General features: G+C 39.5%; 1 protein-coding gene across 1 annotated transcript in view; it reads right to left on the reverse strand.

Moving 5' to 3' along the window:
- The window catches only part of dab1a (DAB adaptor protein 1a), a 400,410-nt gene that overhangs the window by 176,987 nt on the left and 202,186 nt on the right, over positions 1-21,237 (reverse strand). The window contains exon 3 of the mRNA XM_059647688.1: positions 12,231-12,370. Within this exon, the coding sequence (XP_059503671.1) occupies positions 12,231-12,370 (140 nt within the window). The remainder of the gene's footprint in view (positions 1-12,230; positions 12,371-21,237) is intronic.

Raw genomic sequence — 21,237 nt, forward strand, 5'->3', positions numbered from 1 at the left:
AAAATTTGGCTTAACTATTACTTAGTAGAATTCATCAATACCTCTTTAGGCTTGTATTCCCTGGCTAGGAAACGTATGAGGCTCATATCTGCCAGTAGAACGATAACTCATCCTTGCAAGAGACGGGAGACTCTCTCTACATGGGGTAATCTGCAGAGCTGAGGCAAGCTGCTGGAGCCTGAGAAAACATGCTTGTACCCACTGTGGCATGTCTAATTGAATTGGAGTGGCACCAAGTTGTTGTGCTTGAAACCTACAAAAAACCTAGAGGGACACCCTCAAGAAGTAAACCTGATGCGATAATTGATCCCTTCCCAGACTGGTTACCATATGCTTTACTGAAGTTTTGGATTATCACAATGCTTCAGAGGGATTGTGTTTTAACTGGTATGAGTTATGTTAAGGTCTTTTAAAGGTCATTCAGGCAAACATATACCAGGGAAACCCAGATGTTCCCCTGCATCACTCCTAAACTTGGATGGATGACTTTCGCACTCATCCCACCTCCACTGTGCCCATCCACATTGTGCACTGATCAAAATTAAAGGTCTCATTTAAACAAGACTGAATCCTAATGGATCAAATTCCATCTTTTATGCAAATCCCCAGACAGTCACATCAATCTCAATTTTCCCCATGGCAGCAGGAAATAGGTGGCATGATTTATCTTCAGCAAGGACTTGAGCCACCTGTGTGTTCTTCATCAAGACTGACTCTAGAAAACTGGAGACAGAGTATAACTTAGGTGGATCTTAATGTACTCAATATGTCTGGCTGTTTGCAGTGATTAACCATTCCAGGCGCTGACAAAGGTATAACATCTGGACAGCTAATGTTGTCTTTGCTGTTGCTGAATCTTGAGGAGAGAGAAACAGACAATCTAGGTCCTAGAGATAATAGGAACTGTTCATGCTGGAGAATCGGAGATAACAAAGTGTAGAGCTGGATGAACACAGCAGGCCAAGCAGTATCTTAGAAGTAGAAAAGCTGACGTTTCGGGCCAAGGGACTAGGCCCAAAATGTCAGTTTTTCTGCTCCTAAGATGCTGCTTGGCCTGCTGTGTTCATCCAGCTCTACACTTTGTTATCTCAATCTGGGTCCCAAGCACATGCCAGAACTGGGAAGTAAATAATTTTCAGATCCCTTTGTCTATGATGTCAGTAGGAAAGGAAAATGCAGTCAAAAGAGACAGATACACAGATTTTGAACTGTTGACTTTCTACATAGGCTATACAAACTGGTGATTAAGTACCAGCTCTATTCCTTTCTATCTTCATGAAATGAGGTGTTATTGCTCTTCAGTTCATTTGCACAATTTATGTATCTTTGGAACACTGCAAAATTTTAGTCGTGGACTTTGTTATCTCCCCTCTGAGTTCCTCCACCAGATGAAGGTACAGTGTCATGTTCAATGTTCTTACATCAGTGTCCAATGTCATATCCTTCTTCAGAACTACTATTTTCCACAATGACTTTCTTTTCTACAAGTATCTCCACTAAATGTTCCACAATCTACTTCCATTAGTAAAACATGATACAAAGTATTAATTTAATATATTAAACTATAGCTTTTGACCTCAGCTAATGTTGGACAAAGTGGGCAACAAGCACTTGGTTTATCATTGTCTCTTCTTGAACATGAGACATGTTGGCTATGGGCAAGAGATCATTGAGCTTACGACTAACTTTACTTTTCTTTCCAATGAACTTTTGAAAAAACTTACAATTGCTAGAGTTTTCTCTTTTTATTTTTGATTTCCAGCATTTGCCATAATTTAATTTCTTATTTAGAATTTCAATGATGTCTTCATTTTCTGCAATTAGATTTAGCCCTTTATTGGAGCAGTATATATTTAATTCATATTTTACCATACTTGTAAAAGCTTTGACTATTTCCTGTAACAATATCTGTAAGTCTTTCTAATTTAGCAATAGGGAATCATGGATCCAGACTAATTCTGTTTGACATAGTGTGCTGTGCTGCATGATAAAACAGACTGTTGAAACTGGGTCACATTACATAGTTTCAGAAAGATTGCCTCATTAACTATAGTCTTTAGAGGAAAGCTATTTATTGAAGCTTATCTCTGAGGATAAAAAGCAATTGCAAGGAAGGGGTTTGGGAGATGTGGGATGCTACAGCAGCTTCTAATACATTTATATTGAGAACCTGTACTTCAATTTAGCTGGGCTTAACAGTGTAAAAGTCAACCACCTCTACTAGCTGGAAAGACCAACATTGTGAAGAAAGTGAGGCAGCCTAAATACATATTCATGTAAATGTTGGTCTTTGTCACAAAATTAGCCATTACTCAACACAAAAATATTGTAACTTGTCACACTCACTCAAACCATCTGAAGGGATAACTAGAGAAATGGAACTGGTACCTGGGGTAGTCTGGGACATTTTTTTTTTAAATTGAAAACTATAGCACAATACATAATACTGAGTCAAAGTAGAAGTTTTAATCATTGATGTCGTTGATTATGCAACCAAAGTGAAATCAAAATCAAATTTTCAATAAAGATATCTCCTTGCCAAAAGGAAATTAAAAATTAAATAAACCAGTAAAAGGGAGCAACAGTTGATATGTATAATTAATATATATAAATAATTCTTTAACTCTTTTTGTAAAACAAAATATATACATAGGATGTACGCCAAGCATAAATGACACTTTTAACCTTTTAAGATGGAATTTAAAATTGGTAATATTGACAGACAAGTACCAAACATTCAACTCTATCTGTCTGACGTGTTGTTTATGGTATGTATTTTACCAGCTTACCACTCCTGATACCTTCCAGAATTTATACCTCTGCTAAAGGGTTGTCTAAGGTAGTTCAATGCCACTAGTCTTCCTTTGTACTTGTTTTGTCTTGGGCTTATCAAGTGATTAGTGTTAAAGGGTACACCATTGAATAATATCTACAAAAGGTGCATTGTTCTTAGATAACAAGAAGACTAATTGCATTATTGGAATATGTGCTACATTTGGTTTGGCAAAATTACTAGGAACTGAAGGAGCTGGTACAGATATATCTGCTCCCTCTGAAAACTGGAGCAGAACTCATTATCTTCACACACAGACTGTGTGTGATGTCAGCTGAATAGATGGAGCCAATGTGACATGAACGTTAAACTCGTCAGCATTATTACCTGACACCACACATTCTCTCCTCCCTCCACTGCAAAACATTTTTCAGCAGTTAACTGTTATAATATCATGAATGTAACTTTATGACATTTATCACTACACCATCTGCCCCTAAGGCTCTCTCTTCATAGACAGTCTATTTTCTATCATTTCAGAATTTGGAAATTGTTGGAGTTGGAAGAATGCTAGGTGTCTTGCTTCAGGACTATTGGTTTTAAACAATGAATCATTTCTCCACTGAATGAGTAATCTTCTCTCGCTGACATTTAGTATGCGCTGATGTTGATTCATTACCTGATCCAGGTACAAACTTAATGGTCCAAAGGACCTCTTCTGTACTGTATGATTTTATAAACTCAATCTTCCAAATGACCTTCTTGGGAGGTAGCTGCTCTGCTGAAATATAAACTTTCTTCCTTGTTGTATTCTGGATTTCTAGAGCAGGCAATAGCTTTCTAGTTAGAAGAGGTTGTCTCTTTTTTTTTGCATATCCTAGATGTTTAGACCATATCTTTAATATACAGAGTTTGATATATACCTCACATGGAAACCATTAAAGCTTATCACCCTTGAGTTTTTGATCAGGCTAAACATCTTCAGTTACCCATTGGGGATGTTTGACTCGTGAAGTAAATGTTTGCAGATTCAGTTGTGTTATTGAAACATTGTGAATCAATCAGTGCTGTATCCCACTGGAATTGACTTCTGTTTTTGAGGAACAAACCATTGAACATTACCATCAATCTTGTGAAATCTGTGACTTCCTCTATGTTGACAGTGTCGAATAACTCTCTGACGTCAACATAAGCTACCCACTAATTGCTTCATCTATTTATGTGCCCGCACGACTCTGGGAAGCTTAGTGAAGTTTTCTGCTTGTTGCCCTTTGACTGGCTGGTCAACAAATAGGTTCATTTAGCGTGTACTTCGATAACGCATTGCTTTAAAGTTCTAAATTAGCAATGTTCACAAGGAGGAGTGTAAATTCTTCTTGAATTTTGTTTCAACTTTTCTAAAAGTTAGATGCAGCAAAGTAAATAATGGGTAGAAACCATGGGAGGTGAGTGGCAAAATAATTAAGGAGACATGAAATGTATTCTGTGAGCAAGGAGCAGAATGGTGAAGCATCAAAATCTTCAGGTTGGTGGCAAGCAAAATTGAAGCATTTCTGCATGTGCCAGATACAAGCATTGTTGCTCCATCTGGAGCTCCAGGGCTATTTCTTTGAAATGCAGCATGCCTGACAGGAGCTGACAGTAGATTTAACACTGTGCGCAGGAACTGTGATCAGAAACTGCAGAGGTATAATTACCTCAACACTATTTAGCAGGCAGCTGGCGTAAGTATGCATGCCGCCCATCATTTTAATCCACAAATAGAGCACAGGAGACTGAGAGAGAGCCTGATTCAGGTGTACAAAGTTATGAGGAGCACAGATAATGTAGATTAAGGAGAAAAAAATCCATTTACTAGGGGGTCATTAAGCGGGGGCATAGTTTTAAAGTAAGGAGCAGGAAATTTGGAGGGAATTTGAGGAAAAATTTGCACCTAGAGGGTGGCAGGTATCCGGAACTCGCTGCCTAAAAGAGTGGTAGAGGCAGGAACCCTTGAGACAGTTAAAAAGAATTTAGATGAGCACTTGACATGTTATAGCATACAAAGCTACAGGCAAAGTGCTAGAAAATGGAGTTAGAATAGGTAGATACTTGAAAACTGCTGCAAAAAGGCTGTTGTCTGTGCTAAAAATGGTCCATGATTCTATAATGGGTGCATGGTGTTATTGTTGTCCAGTGTACAAAAAAGTTTTGTTTTTAAATACTAGATTCTGTTACATTTTTTTCTGGAATTTCTATGAATTTCTTTTCTGTTATTTATGAGAATTATTTTAACCTTGTATATAACAGCATGTAATGATTTGTGTGAATTCTAAAAGAATCAAGTAGTGAACGGAAGGTACGGAAAGGTGACTGTAAATGAGGCACTGCCAATATTTTGGCAGACTAGTGAAAGCTGATTAAAGAAGAACTTCCAAAATACAAGCTTTTGTAGGAAATCAAGGAATTTTATAACATCTAAATGAAGAGTTTAACGATGTTGGAAAGTCAAGCTAAAATTAATGATGGGATTTGGCTTTGAAGCAGCTCAATCACAGTATTTTAATGAGATGAGATACAAGAAGCTAGGTCAGAGAGATAAGCAGAAAGAAAATCAAATTATTCTGCCTGCCTTTGAACCAGACCCTGCCTTCTCTATCTGGCAGTAAGTGCAAAAAATTGGCTACCCGATTTCTGTGTGAACAGAGTCAGTTGTAGGTCTTTGTCACCAGCTTAAAGGTCACTTGCAGCCAACCCACATAATAGGGCAATAGTAACAAAGTTATCTCTTTCACCAATTTTCATCTCCATTTTCTACCATATGTATCAATTACAATATTATCTATTGTGTTGGTAACACATCTCAAATGAAGCATTGATATGCTGTTCAGCATTGTGAATTGTTTTTAACATAGAACATTACAGCACAGTACAGGCCCTTCAGCTCTCGATGTTGTGCCGACGCACATAATTATTCTGAATTTCAATGGCATTGATACACAGCTCCACAATGCTAATGAATAGTTGCATCTGTGAAAATTCATGGCTATGAATGCCAGGCAAATGGCAATCCTTATCAATCATGTGTGCCAGAAAATGTCCATACAAGTAAGTTTTACTGAAGTTTGCAGCTTGCTTGAGTTCATGCCTTACTGGATTTTGATTGCGTGTAAAGCAATGAAGATTCTTTGTGGACTTGCCCTAAACATTCAGTGAATGGAGTCAGAGAATATTACAGCATGGAAAAAAAGCCCTTTTGGCTCATCATGTCCATGTTCATCACCTAACAAATAGCTATTCTAATCCAATTTCCCACTAAGCTAATTTTCAATCTAGTTTGCCAAATTGCCCATAATCCCATGGACTCTTAGCTTCTAAACCAGTCTGTCACGTAAGACCCTATCAATGTAAAGGAGGCAGTAATTGTGAGCATCAAACAGTAGACTATTTTGAAAGAGGTACAAGTAAAGAACTGCCTCACCCTTCATTTTAAATTGTGCTCCTTTGTTCCAAATTCCCAACAGGAGAAACATCTTACCTTCATCCAGCATTTCCGGCAGTCAGTGCACCTGCACAGCCGCTCTGACAGCCTGCACATGGTGATCAGTGTGCCAGCACCAGTCGCAGCATTGAACTATGATTCCAGAAATCACTACTGTGCATGGACCTTGAAGGTCTACACAGAAAGAAAATGGCAATACTGCCTGCATCTAACTTGTATATTCCTTTAATTTTCTTGTATTCACCTGACATTCTTCAAAACTCTAGACAACATAGGCCTGGTTTGCCAAATTTGTCTTCAAAGGACAGTCCTGCCACCCCTGGAACAAATCTGGTGACCCGCCATTGCACTCTGTCCGTGCCAACTATATCATTCTGGATAAGGAGATGAAAATTGCATACAGTACCCCATGTGTGGTCTAACCAAGCTCCCATGCAATTGAAGCAAGTCTTCATGACTCTTGTACTCAAATTCTGTTGCACTAAAGACTAATAGTCCATTAGCTTTCTTAATAGTTTGTTGAACTTCCATGTTAGCTTTCAGTGGCCTAATGACAAAGACACCCAAGTCCATTTACTGATCCATACTTTCCAACTTCACACCAGTTAAGAAATAATCTATATATTTGTTCCTTCTATCGAAGTGGATAGCCTCAAATTTTTCCAAATTATATTCCATCTGCCACGTTCTTGCCCAATCATTAGCCTGTCCAAATCCTGGTGAAGCTTCTTTATATCTTTCTCATAACACACATTCCTGATTAGCTTTGTATATTCTGCAAATTTAGAAAGATTGCATTTGGTCCCCATGTCCAAATGATTGAAATATATTGTAAACATTGGGGCCCAAGACTTCATTCTTGCAGTACTCGCTAGTCACAATCTTCCAACATGAGAATGACTAAATAGTCCTATTCTGTTTTATGTATATTACCCAAACGTTATCCATGCCAGTATGTCAATTCCTACACCACACTTTAAATTTCTTAACTAAAACTTCTTTGGGACACGTGCGCAAAACTGTCCTGAAAATTCAAGCATATCCATTGACTCTCCTTTATTAATTTTACTAGTAACATGTTCAAAAAACTTCAACAAGTCTGTCAAGCATGATTCTCCATTTGCACATCCATCATTATCACTTACATTATGATACAACTACCATTTCATCCACTACTGATGTAATATTGATGTGTCTGTAATTCCCTGATTCCCCTTGCTCCTTTCTTACATAGTGGGGTGATTTTTATAGTTTTCAGTCTGCAAGCATCATTCTAGAATCTGGAATTTTGGAAATCGATCATCTATACATTATCTCTGACTGTCACTACCTTCTTCAATACTCTGGGATATAGACTATCAGGCCCTGGGGACTTATTAACTTTGAGTCCCATTATTTCTCCAGTACAATCTTCTTGTTAATAGTCAATTCTTACAACTGCTTCTTCTCCTTAGTGACTGGAACTTTAATTTTGGGAAAAATCTTGTCCCTTCCTCAGCAAAAAAGGACACAAAATAATAATTTAACTTCTCTGGCATTTCTCCATTCCCCAATGATGAATAATTCTGCATTTAATGGACCCACTTGTTTTCGGGAATTGTTCACTTTTTATGCCTGCAGAGGCTTTTACAATCAATTTTAATACTTTTTGCTGGATTGCTTTTATATTCTATTCTTCCCTTCTTTATAAGTTTCTTGGTCCTCCTTTGCTATATTCTAAAACTTACCAATCCTTCGACTTATTACAATTTCAGTCACTTATGATTTTTTAACATCTTATACAATTCTTAACCTTTTGTCAGCCACGGTTGTTGCTTTTTTCAGTTTTTACCACTTAATTGAATTTATTGTTGTTGTTAGCCAGATAATAGTTGTTTAAATATTGTCCATTGTGTATGTACAGTCATGTTTTTTAATACATCTTCACATTTCAACTCGGCCAACTTGTGCCTTGTGCTTCTATAATTTTCTTTAAACAAATTTACAGCCTTTGCTTCAGATTGAGTTACCTGACTTTCAAGCAGAATATAAAATGTTATTATGATGGTCACTCAACCTAAAATAGCCTGTCTCTAGTCAGCTCTTCAATATGCTGCTCTAGAACGCCATTCCTAAGATGCTCCAGAACCTTGTCCTCCTCATCTTCAGTGCTCAGTTGGCTTTTCTAGACAATATGCAGAATGAAGTCACCCATGAATACTATGCTGTACATGTGATTAGATTCTCTGACCTTCTGATATATACCTTTCCCATGCTGCCACAACTATTTGGTGGCCTATAAATAACATCAGCCAATGCCTTCTGACATTTGCTATTTCTTAGTTCCACTAAAACATGTTCCACACATTATTAACGGAGGACCTCAGCTTGGTTAAAAAAAATGTACTGGTCCCATTCTGTATTATTATTGCAACCCTACCTCCTTGTTATTCTTATCTGTCCTTCTTAAAAAAACAAATGTCCTTGAATATTCCATTCTGAGTCCTGATTTTTATGCAGTCATGTCTCTATAATGGCAATTTGTGCTTTTAGATCATCTTTCTTTTTTGCAAACACAGTGTGCATTCATGCAAAGTGCCCTTAACATTTTCTTTTTGACATCATTCCACATTGGAAGCATCTTCAATGTTCAGGTTTGTTTCCCCTGTTTTACAGTCGGCTTTGCAACTTTTCTACTTGCTGCTTCTAGCTTAACTTCCCTCCAGTTTGAGGTACTCTTCTGGTTCCCACCCCCGTAAAACTTGTTTAAACCAACCCCAAGCACTAGCAAATCTCCCTGTGAGGATATCAGTCTCAATCCAACAAATCCTGCAATCCACCTTGTACAGGATCCTCTTCCCTGGAATTGGTCCCACTGATTCAGGTATTTGATGGTCTTCCTCCTACACCAGTTTTCTGTGTTCAGTCAATCAATTCTCATGTTCTTATGCTTACCACTACATGAGGTCCTGTTTTTAATTTCCTTCCTAACTTCCTCAATACTGCTTTCAGAACCTCTTCTCTCTTCCTGCCTATGTCATTGGTACCAATGAGGACCAAGACTTCTGGCTGGTCCCACAATTCTAAGAGAATGTCCTGCTGCTATATTGATATCTTGACCTTGGCACCAGTGAGTCAACACAAAATCCTAGAGTCTTATTTCATGCCACACAAACACCCGTTTGAACACGTGGATATGAATTCTTTCATTGTTAGTCATAGAATCACAGAAATGTACAGCACAGAAATGGATCCTTCAGTCCAAATCATCCATGTTGACCAGATATCCAAAATTATCTAAATTAGTCCCATTTGCCAGCATTTGGCCCACATCCCTCCAACCCTTCTATTCATATACCTATCCAGATGCCTTTTAAATGTTGTAATTCTACCAGCCTCCACCACTTCCTCTGGCAGCTCATTCCATACATGCAACACCCTCTGCATGAGAAAGTTGCCCCTTTCCCCTCTCACCTTAAACCTATGTCCTGAAGTTTTGGACGCCCTCTATTCTGGGGAAAATACCTTCTCTATTTAACCTATCAATGCCCCTCACAATTTTACAAACCTCTATAAGGTCACCCTTCAGCCTCTGAAGCTCGAGTGAAAATAGCCCCAGCCTATTCAGCCTTTCCCTACAGCTCAACCTCTCCAACCCTGGCAACATCCATGTAAATCTTTTCTGAACCATTTCAAGTTGTACAGCATCCTTCCTATAGCAGGGAGACCAGAACTGCACACAGTATTCCAAAAGTGGCCTAACTAAATGTCCTGTACAGCCGAAACATTGCCTCCCAACTCCTATGCTCAATGCACTGACCTATAAAAGCAAGCATATCGAATGCCTTCTTCACTATCCTATCAACTCCACTTTCAAGGAATTATGGGCCTGCACTCCAAGGTCTCTTTTTTCAGCAATACTCCACAAGACCTTACCATTAAGTGTACAAGTCCTGCCCAACTGCACCAGGCTCAGACTGATTTCTTTCCTCACCATTTCTCTGGGTCCCACACCCCCAACTTACTAGTTTAAATTCTCCTGAGCAGCTCTGGCAAATCTCCCCACCAGTATATCAGTCCCCTTCCAAGTCAGGAGGAATTTGTCCTTCCTAAACAGGTCACTTCTACCACAGAAGAGATTCCAATGATCCAAAAATATGACTCCTTCCCGCAGTTCCTCAGCCATGCATTCATCTGCTGTATCCGCCTATTCCTACCCTCACCAGCTTGTGGCACCAGGAGTAATCCAGATATTACTATCCTTGAGGACTTCCTCTTTAAATTCCTGCCTAACTTCCTATATTTTCTCCTCAAAGTCTCATCCTTTTGTCTTCCTGTTTTGTTAATTCTGAAGTGTACAACAACCTCCTGCTGGTCCCCCTCACCTTTGACAATATTCTGCACCCTCTCCGAGACATCCTTGATCCCGGCACCAGGGAGGCAATGCACCATTCTGGAGTCTCACTTGTTTGGCTGCACAAACATCTGACTGTGCTTTTGACTAGTGAGTCCCCATCGCAATTGATTATTTGGAACCTGACTTACTCGAGCCTGTCTCAGTACCAGAAATGCGGCTGTCTGTGCTACACTACCATGGGAGACCATCATCCACTACATTTTCCAAAACAGCATACTTGTTTGAGATGTGGGTAGCCACAGGAGACCCCTGCCTCCCTCGTCTACACTTCCTGGAGGAAACCCATCTACTTGACTGTATCTGTGTTTTTCTTAATCTCCCTTCCTGAAGCTGCTGTCCATCACACACTCTTGCTTCTATAAATTCCTCATTGCCTCTAAATGCTGCTCCAACCAATCCATGTGGGCTGATAGAATTCACAGCCAAATACACTTCCTGCAGATATAGTCATCAGTAACATTGATACTGTCTCTAATCTCCCACGTCCAACAGGAAGAGTACATCACTCTACTAAAGGCCATCTTCAAACCTTAACAATCTATAGACCCAGAAAATAGCAGTCTTTTTGCTCTTTAAAAAAACTGCTCCGGGCTAACTTGGTATCTACGTTTTACATTTAACATTTAATTCAGAGATTGATCTCAATAAAACATATAATCAGAAAAGAACCCAATCTACTCTGATAATAAAATGTGAGGCTGGATGAACACAGCTGGCTCAGCAGCATCTCAGGAGCACAAAAGCTGACGTTTCGGGCCTAGACCCTTCATCATTATCTTGGATTCTCCAGCATCTGCAGTTCCCATTATCACCACTCTACTCTGTCGTAGCTTTACAAAATAAACAGTAAGGTTATATGTTAAAAAAAACTTCCTAGCTGCTCCCCTGCTGTGTGATCTTCTATATAGGCTTCTCAAGATCCGCTATGAATTTCACCGTTTGGTAATTTTTCTTAGATGAACTTCGATGTCCACAGCTATTTGGAAATCAAATGACAGAGGCAGCAGCTGTGCAGATTCGTTGCTGGGTCAGACAGTGGTATAGCTCGCTTTCCCCATCTGAATCGCTTACCATGTGGTCACTGCCTGTTTTGTGTCTTCCTCCTCTTTTAATGCACAGATATTTTGATGGGTGTTTTTTCCCCAAAATTCCAAAACAATCCAACTTATGAGACAGTAATTACTCCTCCTTGAATTTGAGGAAATTGGCTTCAACACTGAGAACACCTCAAAAAAGGAACAGTTCCTACAGCCACAATTTTTTTCCCATCCTCCGTCTTTATTGTCATAATTCTTCCTTCTACCGATGACAAATCCCCACGGGAGTGCAGGGAGGAGAGGCGGGTGCGCATGGTGAAAGAGAATGCAACAAGTAATGCTAAAAGAAAGGAAAGGAACGGGATTGAGAGTGAATTAGCTCTAACAAAAATGAAAGTTTTCATCCTTATCACATGTTGGCACACTCCTTTAACTAGGGGTAGCTGATTTAGCAATCTAAGTGAGAATAGGAAAAACCCTGCTCAATATAAATATTCACTGTCTTATGACATTTCAAAACTTCTAGAATTCTGTAAAAGTTACCTTTAATTTCATCATTGAGTCCTGGCAGAGTTTATCTCCCCTTGCAGCTGAAACCTCATCCACACCAATTAGTTTTGCCCTGTACCGGAATCCATCTCCTTTAAACCGTTTTATCAGACCAGCTTCACTCCGATCCTGACCTGGAAGTTAAAAGAAATAAAATCAGAAGGGTTGCAAGTTAACTTTTATTTTGTTTATTGTGCTATCAAGTGAGCAGCAAACCTGTAAATGCAAATGAATCCCCTCAGGACTATTCTATAACATAGTTCAATAAGCCGAACCTTGAATGTGTAAATGGATATCCCAATGTACTTCAGAGGAGTGTAAAAACGGACACGAGGTATGTCAGGAATTAAGAAACGTAATCATAAGCATAACGAAAATACAGATTTAAGAAACAAGAAAAGAGAAAGTCAAGGAGTAGGGAGGGAATTCAAGAAATTTGAGACAGTTAACAACTTTACAATTGATGGTGGATGAAAGAATATGGAATTAGAAGAGACAAGGTTCAACAATGAACAACTAGGATAGGATTTATGTATGGAATTAATCACAGAAAGAAGATGTACTAAAGGCAAGTATGCATTGTAGATGAGGAAGATGATTTTTGAATACGTGTATTGGATAAAGTGGAAGCTAATGTATGTTAGTGAACGTGATGGGTAAGCAGGGCTAATTGCAGCATGAGGCAGAATGTATTTTGAACATATTGGATGTTAAGAGAGGGACACCTTGGATGACATAACTAATGGTTTTATCAAGTATGAAGTCAAGTACAGCAGGGGCTTTACTGTGGTAAAAGTGAGGTCGGAGCAAGACGATTTTGTTGAGTTAAAAATAAGCAGTCTTAGGCAGACCCAAAATGTATGTTTGGGAACTAGCTCAGGTTCGAGAGGACACTAAATATTACACAACCTGGAAAAGCCTGAGTCAGTAGTTAGTAGAATGTTGGAATCATCGATGAGCTTTGAGTTTTGTTGCTAGCTTCATAATTCCCAATGTTTCATTGGAGGAAATGTTTAACAGTCAGCGCTCAGCATTGCATAGTAGTCAGGCAGCACATAGTCCCATGGTCAACGAACAATTGATTCAGCCATCCCTCTCTTGTTTTCTGGCCTCAGTCTCCTTCCTCCCTCACATTCACCCTACCCCGCTGCTCATCAAAAAGCAATATGTCTGCAGCCCCATTACTTTATCCTTTTGAGTCCTTTTTCACTTACTTAAAGCAACCAGCCGATCTTCCTCCATAATCTCTCAAATTGCTCTCCCTCAATAGAGCAACCTCTACTTCCAATCATGCATGTTCTAATACAGCCATTGTTTCTCTAGGATTGATTTCTCTCCTGTTGTTCCTCCCTCAGCCCTTCATTTTTGCTCACTTACATGTTGTTCCTCTGTGATTTGGTATGAAGTCAATTTACAATTCCTCAGCTAATGACACTCAAGGGCATCTGTAGGTGAGTAACAAATTCTGACCCAGCCAGCAACACGCACATCCTATGAGTTAATTTAAATCAGAGCAACTTGAGAGATGATGGAGGAAGATAGGCTTGATGTCATAAGTAAGTGAAAAAGGGCTCACAAGGATAAAGTAATGGGGCTGCAGACATATTGCTTTTTGATGAGCAGCGAGGTAGGGTGAATGTGAGGGCGGAAGGAGACTGAGGCCAGAAAACAAGAGAGGGATGGCTGAACCAATTGTTTGGGTATTAGTCTTGGAAACAACAAAATCTGAAAGCTGGTAAAGTTAATCAATTCCTAACTAGCATCAGTTTAAATAAATGGAAATTACTTCGCATGCAGCACAAACTAAGCACTAAAGAAAATACAGACAAAATGTGAAAAATAGTCAATTTTATTTAATCCACTCAACTGGGTTGTCAATTTCCATCTCCTTCTGCATTTGCCTGAAATGAAACATAACAAAGGCTACTTCAAATAAAATTAATTACCATTATTATCTCCCTAATATGCTTCCAATTTGTCCAAAGGCCTTTGGTAATTTGTAGGTTGTAACTCATGTTAATCTACACCCACATGCAATTCAGACGTAAGTGTTATGCTGCACTCTCTGACAGGTCTTCGCCGTCAGAAAAAGTATGCTCTACAGCTGCAGGTATCCTTTTTTTTAAACAAGCGCACTTCATTCTTTCAGAAAATCTGAAATGGAGCTTGTTTTAAGCAGAAGGCATTGCGAAAAAATTGTATATATCTAAGCCAATGCAAATGGAGAGAAGGCACTGGAGACTAAGCCAATTGGTTCAGCCTTTATCCCTTTCTTTCTCATTTCCTGTCCTCAACCTCCTAGTTTACCTAGTGGGAGCTTCATAGTTTGAGATATAATCTCTTAAACCATAACCAATTGGAGGAACCTCATGCAGGAACTAGATCACAGTAGTCCTTCACATTCATCCAATCCTGAGACACACATTAAAAAACCTCCATGACTACAATCTCACTTCATTACCCTTTTGCATCTCTTTGACTTTACAAGGTTCTAAATAGGGCCTCAAGGTTCACTTAGACACAGGCTTTGCAACTGTACTCATTCCTATCTTTCTGATGCACTTCACATGTCCAACTGAGCAGCCGACACTTGCAAAGAATTTAAACCTCTCACAGAATGCCTGAAAAGTCACCCTCCACAAATGTTGTTCTTTCCTCGCAACATAAAGCATGATAGAAACTCACACATCTATTTATTTATTTACAGGAGAAGAAAGCACATTGCCTGAAAGGCAAAGACCTGGCTGGAAGGAGGCAGGGGTGATGGTTGGAGGGGTGTTGCTTGGGGTTGGTTGGGAGGAATGGATGGTCATTCAGATACAGGCATATTGTTGGGTATTGATAATATGTTCCCAGAAGATCCACCAGGAAGAAGGCTTTATTCCAACAGTCTGGAGATGTCAGCAGCATTCTAGAAGGACTAACCAAGCCTTGAGAAGAATTAGGGCTCAACTATGTTGGGAGACCTAGTCCTCTGACTGCAGTTCCTATTTGGACATCTTGCTTCTTTCTGGATGGATCTCAGTGTCCAATACATCTGCCCTGTGAAGCTTCTGCTGCATCTGATGGCTTGTCTTGTTACTCTGCAGAGTTGGAATGTAGAGGTGCAAAAAGCCACTCCCATGTCATGGTGAAAGCTGGCTGTATTGAATTCCAGCTGAATGTGATTGAAGTGCAAAGAAGGTAAAGTGCTTTCCAAGAAATTGACAATCACCTGTCAAGCAATAAAAACACTTCCTGAGAGTAGAGGTGCTTGAACAGCAGCCTCTCAATTATCAAGGCTGCAGCTTTTCAGTGTAACAACTAAAACCCTCACAGCTTGTCTGGTCCATTTACAGAGTTATTCCCTTCTCGTGGTGACTTTGGCAACATAGAGACACAATATGTAAGTTGTGTAGAGATAGTAGGAACTGCAGATTCTGCAGAATCTGAAATAACAAGGTATAGAGCTGGATGAACACACCAGGCCAAGCAGCATGAGAGGAGCAGGAAGGCTGATGTTTCGGGCATAGACCCTTGTTCAAAAATGATTTCTGAAGAGGGGTCTAGGCCCGAAACATCAGCCTTTCTGCTTCTCTGATGCTGCTTGGCCTGCTGTGTTCATCCAGCTCTACACCTTGTTATATAAGTTGTGTATATTTTTAGTCAACATGGTTATGACAGGTGGGACTTTATTCCAGACCTTCTCGCTCAGAAGTAGGGACACTGCCGTTGTATCACAACAGCCCATAAGCCATGCACTATTAAAAAAGAAATAATTCATTGTTTAAAAGACTCTCAATTGATTTTTTTGATCACAGTGATTGCTTTCTCATCTGATCCATGGAGGGTCACTAAAGCACTCAGAACCCATCCAAAGGAAAGTCGATGAAGGCAGTTTTTCACTGGAGCGTAGGAGGTTGAGAGGTAACCTTATAGAAGTTTATGAAATAATGAGGGACATAGAGTTAATAGTGGTTGTCTTTTCCCTAGGATAGGGAATTTCAGGACTAGGGGGCGCATTTTTAAGGTGGGAGGAGAGAGATTTAAAAAAGATGTGGGGGTAAATTTTTTACACAGAGGATGGTTTGTGTGTGGAATGAACTTCCAGAGAAAGTGGTGCATGTGGGTACAATTACAGCATTTAAAAGATATTCGGATTAGTACCTGAATAGGAAAGGTTTAGAGGGATATGGATCAGGAGCAGGCAGTAGCTTGCCTCTTGTGCCTGGAAGAAATTCATTCCATTCTTCAGGTGGAAAAGGCATCGAGATGGTGTCATCCGCTGTGACCATCTCAGATTCCAGGAATCTTTACACTATGATGGGAGGGAGAATCCATGGGTCCGCAACAGTTGGAAAGGCTGTTGAGGAGCTGGGCATGTTTCCTCCTGCACTGTTTGCAAGTTTGCAGCTTTCATACGGTCTGCACGCTTGTTCAGAACCGTCTCATCTGGCTGAACTTAATTCATCAGTGGACCTGAGCTCATGTCAACCGTGCCTCTTACCCATACAGGGCTTTACCACCTGATGAGTGAAATGAATTTCTTCCGAGACACTCTGGGCACAAGAAGAGAGCTACTGTGCATAACGCACTGAGTGTATCAGAGGCAGAGTTACAGGAACCTGGCCTGATGCTAAAACACCCCATGAGGAGCTACAAAATAAGAATCGGCCATGTCCCATAGCTAACCCACCTAACTTACATATCCCTGAACACGATGGGAAATTTAGCATAGCTAATCCATTGATGCACATCTTTGGACTCCTGATAACCAAAAATGCTGCGGGTCCACAAGCTGTCAGGAGAATTACTCATTTTTCATCTGCTGTAATATCATTTGCCCATAAAAAGTAACATAATCTTTTCACATATTGGGCCAGTCTTCAAAATCAGGATCAAATGAATCAAGCTTCCCAAATTACAGCATGTTGCCAGAAATGCTTACCCCAACTCAAAGGTGACTGTTGTGAGCGAATGTCTAGAAGTATGCTTTCTCTTGTTACCACTGAAGTAATTCTAGTCAGGCAAGTATCCTGTCATCAAATCAACCTTTATTTACATATAGAAAGTCCTTGACACTGACCCAGCTTCCTTAGAGCTGGCTGAAAGAATGAACAAAACCTCTGACACACCTGTTTATGTCTGTCAGCCAGAGCTTCCTGGTTGGATCTGACTACCAGTCCCAATCAGGGAACTCATACTCTCTGAGGTACACCTGGCTGACCTCATCACACTTACAATGCTGGTAACTGCTTTAAACTGAAATTTAATAATCTTCTTACTGAATTGTTTCTGAATATGAATATTACGGAAGACAAAGCTTTGTGATACAAATTGGTAGGTAGTTACAACCAAAAGAACTGTAGATATTGTAAATCAGAAACAAAAAGAAAAACTGCTGGAAAAGCTCAGCAGGTCTTACAGCATCAATGGAGAGAAATCAGAGTTAATGTTTCGAGTCCAGTGACCCATCCTTAGAAATGTTCTGAGGAAGGGTCACTCGACTTGGAACGAAAACTCTGATTTCTTTCCACAGATGTTGTCAGACCTGCTGAGCTTTTCCGCAATTTCTGCTTGTCTGTTGGTAAGTAGGTAAGTAGTCAGCCATAATTCAAAAAGAACCAATAGGTATCAGAGACATATCAGTCATGGGGTAAGGTAAAGAAACAGGCCTCAATAAACTACCACAGCTGGCAAGAGAATTAAATCTATATCTTTGATGCTATTCTACACTACAGTCGAGCCATCTAACTCTTTGAGCTAACCTGAGCAGACCAGCTGGCAAAACCAGCTGTTAGTTTTACCAACACATAGGGGTCTGTCAACAACTGGCTAGGGTTACACTGTAAATACCCCACGATAAAGCGACACACACAAAATAGGAACTACTCTCGTTTGTGTAAATAATGGGATTTTTTCATACTTCAGAGTAATGGTATCAGTTCTCACTTCTTATTTCCACTCTCAAATTACTTCACAATATGAAGAAATGCATTACTTGGAGACAGAAAAAAACATGATTTACTTTGCTCTCAAGCAGCATTGTGAATAATTTGAAGTCATATGCAGCTTTAAATGAGATGCAACAAACTATTTAATGAGCTTGTTTTATTCAATTATGTAACAATTGTTTAAATTGAGTTTGAATTATCAGTACAAACTTGCTTTGGATCCTTCTGAACTGTAGTGAAACTGTATGTGAGATCTCAGTAACATTCCATAGCATAAACAGCCTAATGAGAGAAGAAAATTTGCAAAGGAGAAATTTTGCACCTGTAGATATAGCTTTGTTACAAAATAAAGACTGAAAACAGATCCTGTAACCTTGTAGTTTTTTTGTGGTTGAGAACCTTGCAATGTTTGACCATAAATAACTCATTTACTTACTCAGATAAATCAATGCACAAAACACCTTTGTGGTACAGTCAAAATTAATCTCTACATAACAGAAATTTTGGCAAGGCGGTATTTCTCTTTCTGTTTTAATTTGATGATATGCGTTACTAGGTCCCTAAGTATTTGACTGCAAATTAATTACCAATAAAACAGGATCAATGACATACAAACCAGTTTAATAGTCTTCTATGAATATCCTACCACACTGTTCAGCTCTCAGCTTACTTCCATGCCTCAGAGAAAAAAATGGTGAATGTATTCTCCTAACAGAACTTGTTTGATATATAATACAAAAGCTTGTAATGACCTAGGATTCTTGTCAGGACTCTAATCAAATCTTGGAGTTCAGCACATGCTTATAAATTTGATCATAGCCTTATAATCATAAATATCCAGTATTCCACATACAATTCTTTGCTTGGAAGGAAATTATATCTCAAACCAGGCAATGTCACTCATTGTAGGCTTAAATAAAGGCTATGTTTGCTGACATCAAGAAACGTGTATTAGCAGCAATGCTGCTCATAAAAATAGTTTATCAAAAAGTGAGAAAAAATAATTAATGCTTTCCTTTTAAGTGGAAGAATACATCAGGTCAGAGAATGTTTTTTAAAAATTGGCTTTATATTGCAGTCAGCAATACTTGACAATGAGCATATGCAGTCCCCATTCATCATCTGTGTGTTGGTGTCAGCAAACATCATGAAATGAAACAGAAGAGTGGTGTTGTCATTTTCAATACTTTGTGCCCCAGTATGGCGGTGAGAAAGGACATAAGTGGGTGCATTGTTTCAAGGTGGTCTTTCAGTGGCAAGCTAGGGAGGATTGGGAGAGTTGTCCAGCTTATAGTTGAGGGCCCTCCATCCCTCTTCACTCATCTACAGTGTGGCAACAGGCTGCTTTCTCATGGAGTTTTTTCTCCACACTGGTGCTGGCACATAGCAGCTGGCCATATTTTGTTTGCAGATTTGTTTAAAAATTTCTGAAATGAAACTTCATTTTGGAGGCTTTCTATTTCTCCCTTAGCTGCAAAGGCAGAGTATAATTCTTCCCATGCTGGAGGGCCTCATATTGGCCTTCCAGTTTCAAGGAATAGTCTTAACTGGACAACAAGCAAGCTCTTTGACAGGGAGACTGATTAAAAAAAGGCAAAAACACATGGGATCCAGGGTAACTTAGCAAGATGGATCGAAAATTGGTTTAGTGGAGGAATGGAGGACTCTTGGGTTGCTTGTCTACAGATCCCTGAAAGTGATAGGAAAGGTTTATAGTACAGTTAAAAAGGCATATGGGATACTTGCCTTTGTCAGTTGTGGCAAAGATAACAAGATTTGGAGTTAAGTGGAGCTGAACAAAACTTTGGTTTGGCCAGTGTTGGAGTACTGTGTGTAGTTGTTATTACCACATTATATGAAATATGTGATTAAACTGGAGTGGATGCAAAGGAGGTTTACCAGGTTGCCTGAGACAGAGCATTTTAGTTATGAGGAGAGGCTGGAGAGGCTCAGTAGTTTTCTTTTGAGCAGAGAAAGATGAAAGTTAACCTGACTGACAAGTATAAGATAGAGGGGCATTGTTACAGTGGAAACAAAGCCACCGTTCCCCTTAGTTGAAGGGTCAATGAAAAGGGGATGTGATTTTAAACCAAAAGGCAGGAGGTTTAGAGAATTTGAGGAAAAATAACTTGTTTTCCCCCAGAGAGTGGTGGAATTCTGGAATGCTCTGCCTGGGAGGGCATTTTAGGTGAGAAGCCTCACAATCTTTTAAATGTACTTAGATGAGCACTTGAAATGTCAAATTATTCAGGGATGTGGGCCAAGTGCTAGAAAGTAAGGCTACAGTAGATTTAGAGTTTTTTTTAATCAACACAGACTTAATAGGCCAAAGGCCTCTTCTATGCTGTAGGATCAGATGATTCTTTGGTTAATAATTGGCAAAATTGATGACTGATTGCTACTCCAAAAATAGCACAAGGACATGGCCTGCATTTGATACTGATGTCAGGTCCTGATCAAAAACATAAAATCCTGCCCTACACTCCACCTGTAGTAGAAGGATCTGAACATGAAACGCCAGCCTTCCTGTTCCTCTGATGATGCTTGGCCTTCGGTGTTCATCCAGCTCTATACCTTGTTATCTCAGATTCTCCAGCATCTGTAGTTCCTACCATCTCTGGTAATCTACAAACTTGGTTGAAGTTGAGAATCATAAGCAGCATGATACATTATATTTAAATATTCCTAGATGATACAGGATCAAATTCCCCAATAAAAGCCCATGCTTCCTTCATGTTTTCTCCTGAAACACTGAATTCCACAATGATAAAATTCCAGAATTGGGATCAGAAACATTTCCATATCATGCTTTTATTGTCATCACTCATGTCTTGTGTGATGGCAAGCTGTCCAAAATGAGGAACATCATATCAAGCCTCATCTCATACTCACCATGCTGTTGGGACCCTTCCCTTTTCTAGTCTTGAATGTTTGTATCAGCTGAACACAGCTGTGCAGTCCAGAGTAGGGACTGAATCTGGGATCTTCTTGGCTCGCACAGTGCCACTGTATTTAGCCATTAGGGGGAGCAAGTACCTTTTTTAAAAAAACTGACGAGTATAAGATGC

This window comes from Stegostoma tigrinum, chromosome 8 (genome assembly GCF_030684315.1).
Source record: "Stegostoma tigrinum isolate sSteTig4 chromosome 8, sSteTig4.hap1, whole genome shotgun sequence".
NCBI classification, from domain to species: domain Eukaryota; kingdom Metazoa; phylum Chordata; class Chondrichthyes; order Orectolobiformes; family Stegostomatidae; genus Stegostoma; species Stegostoma tigrinum.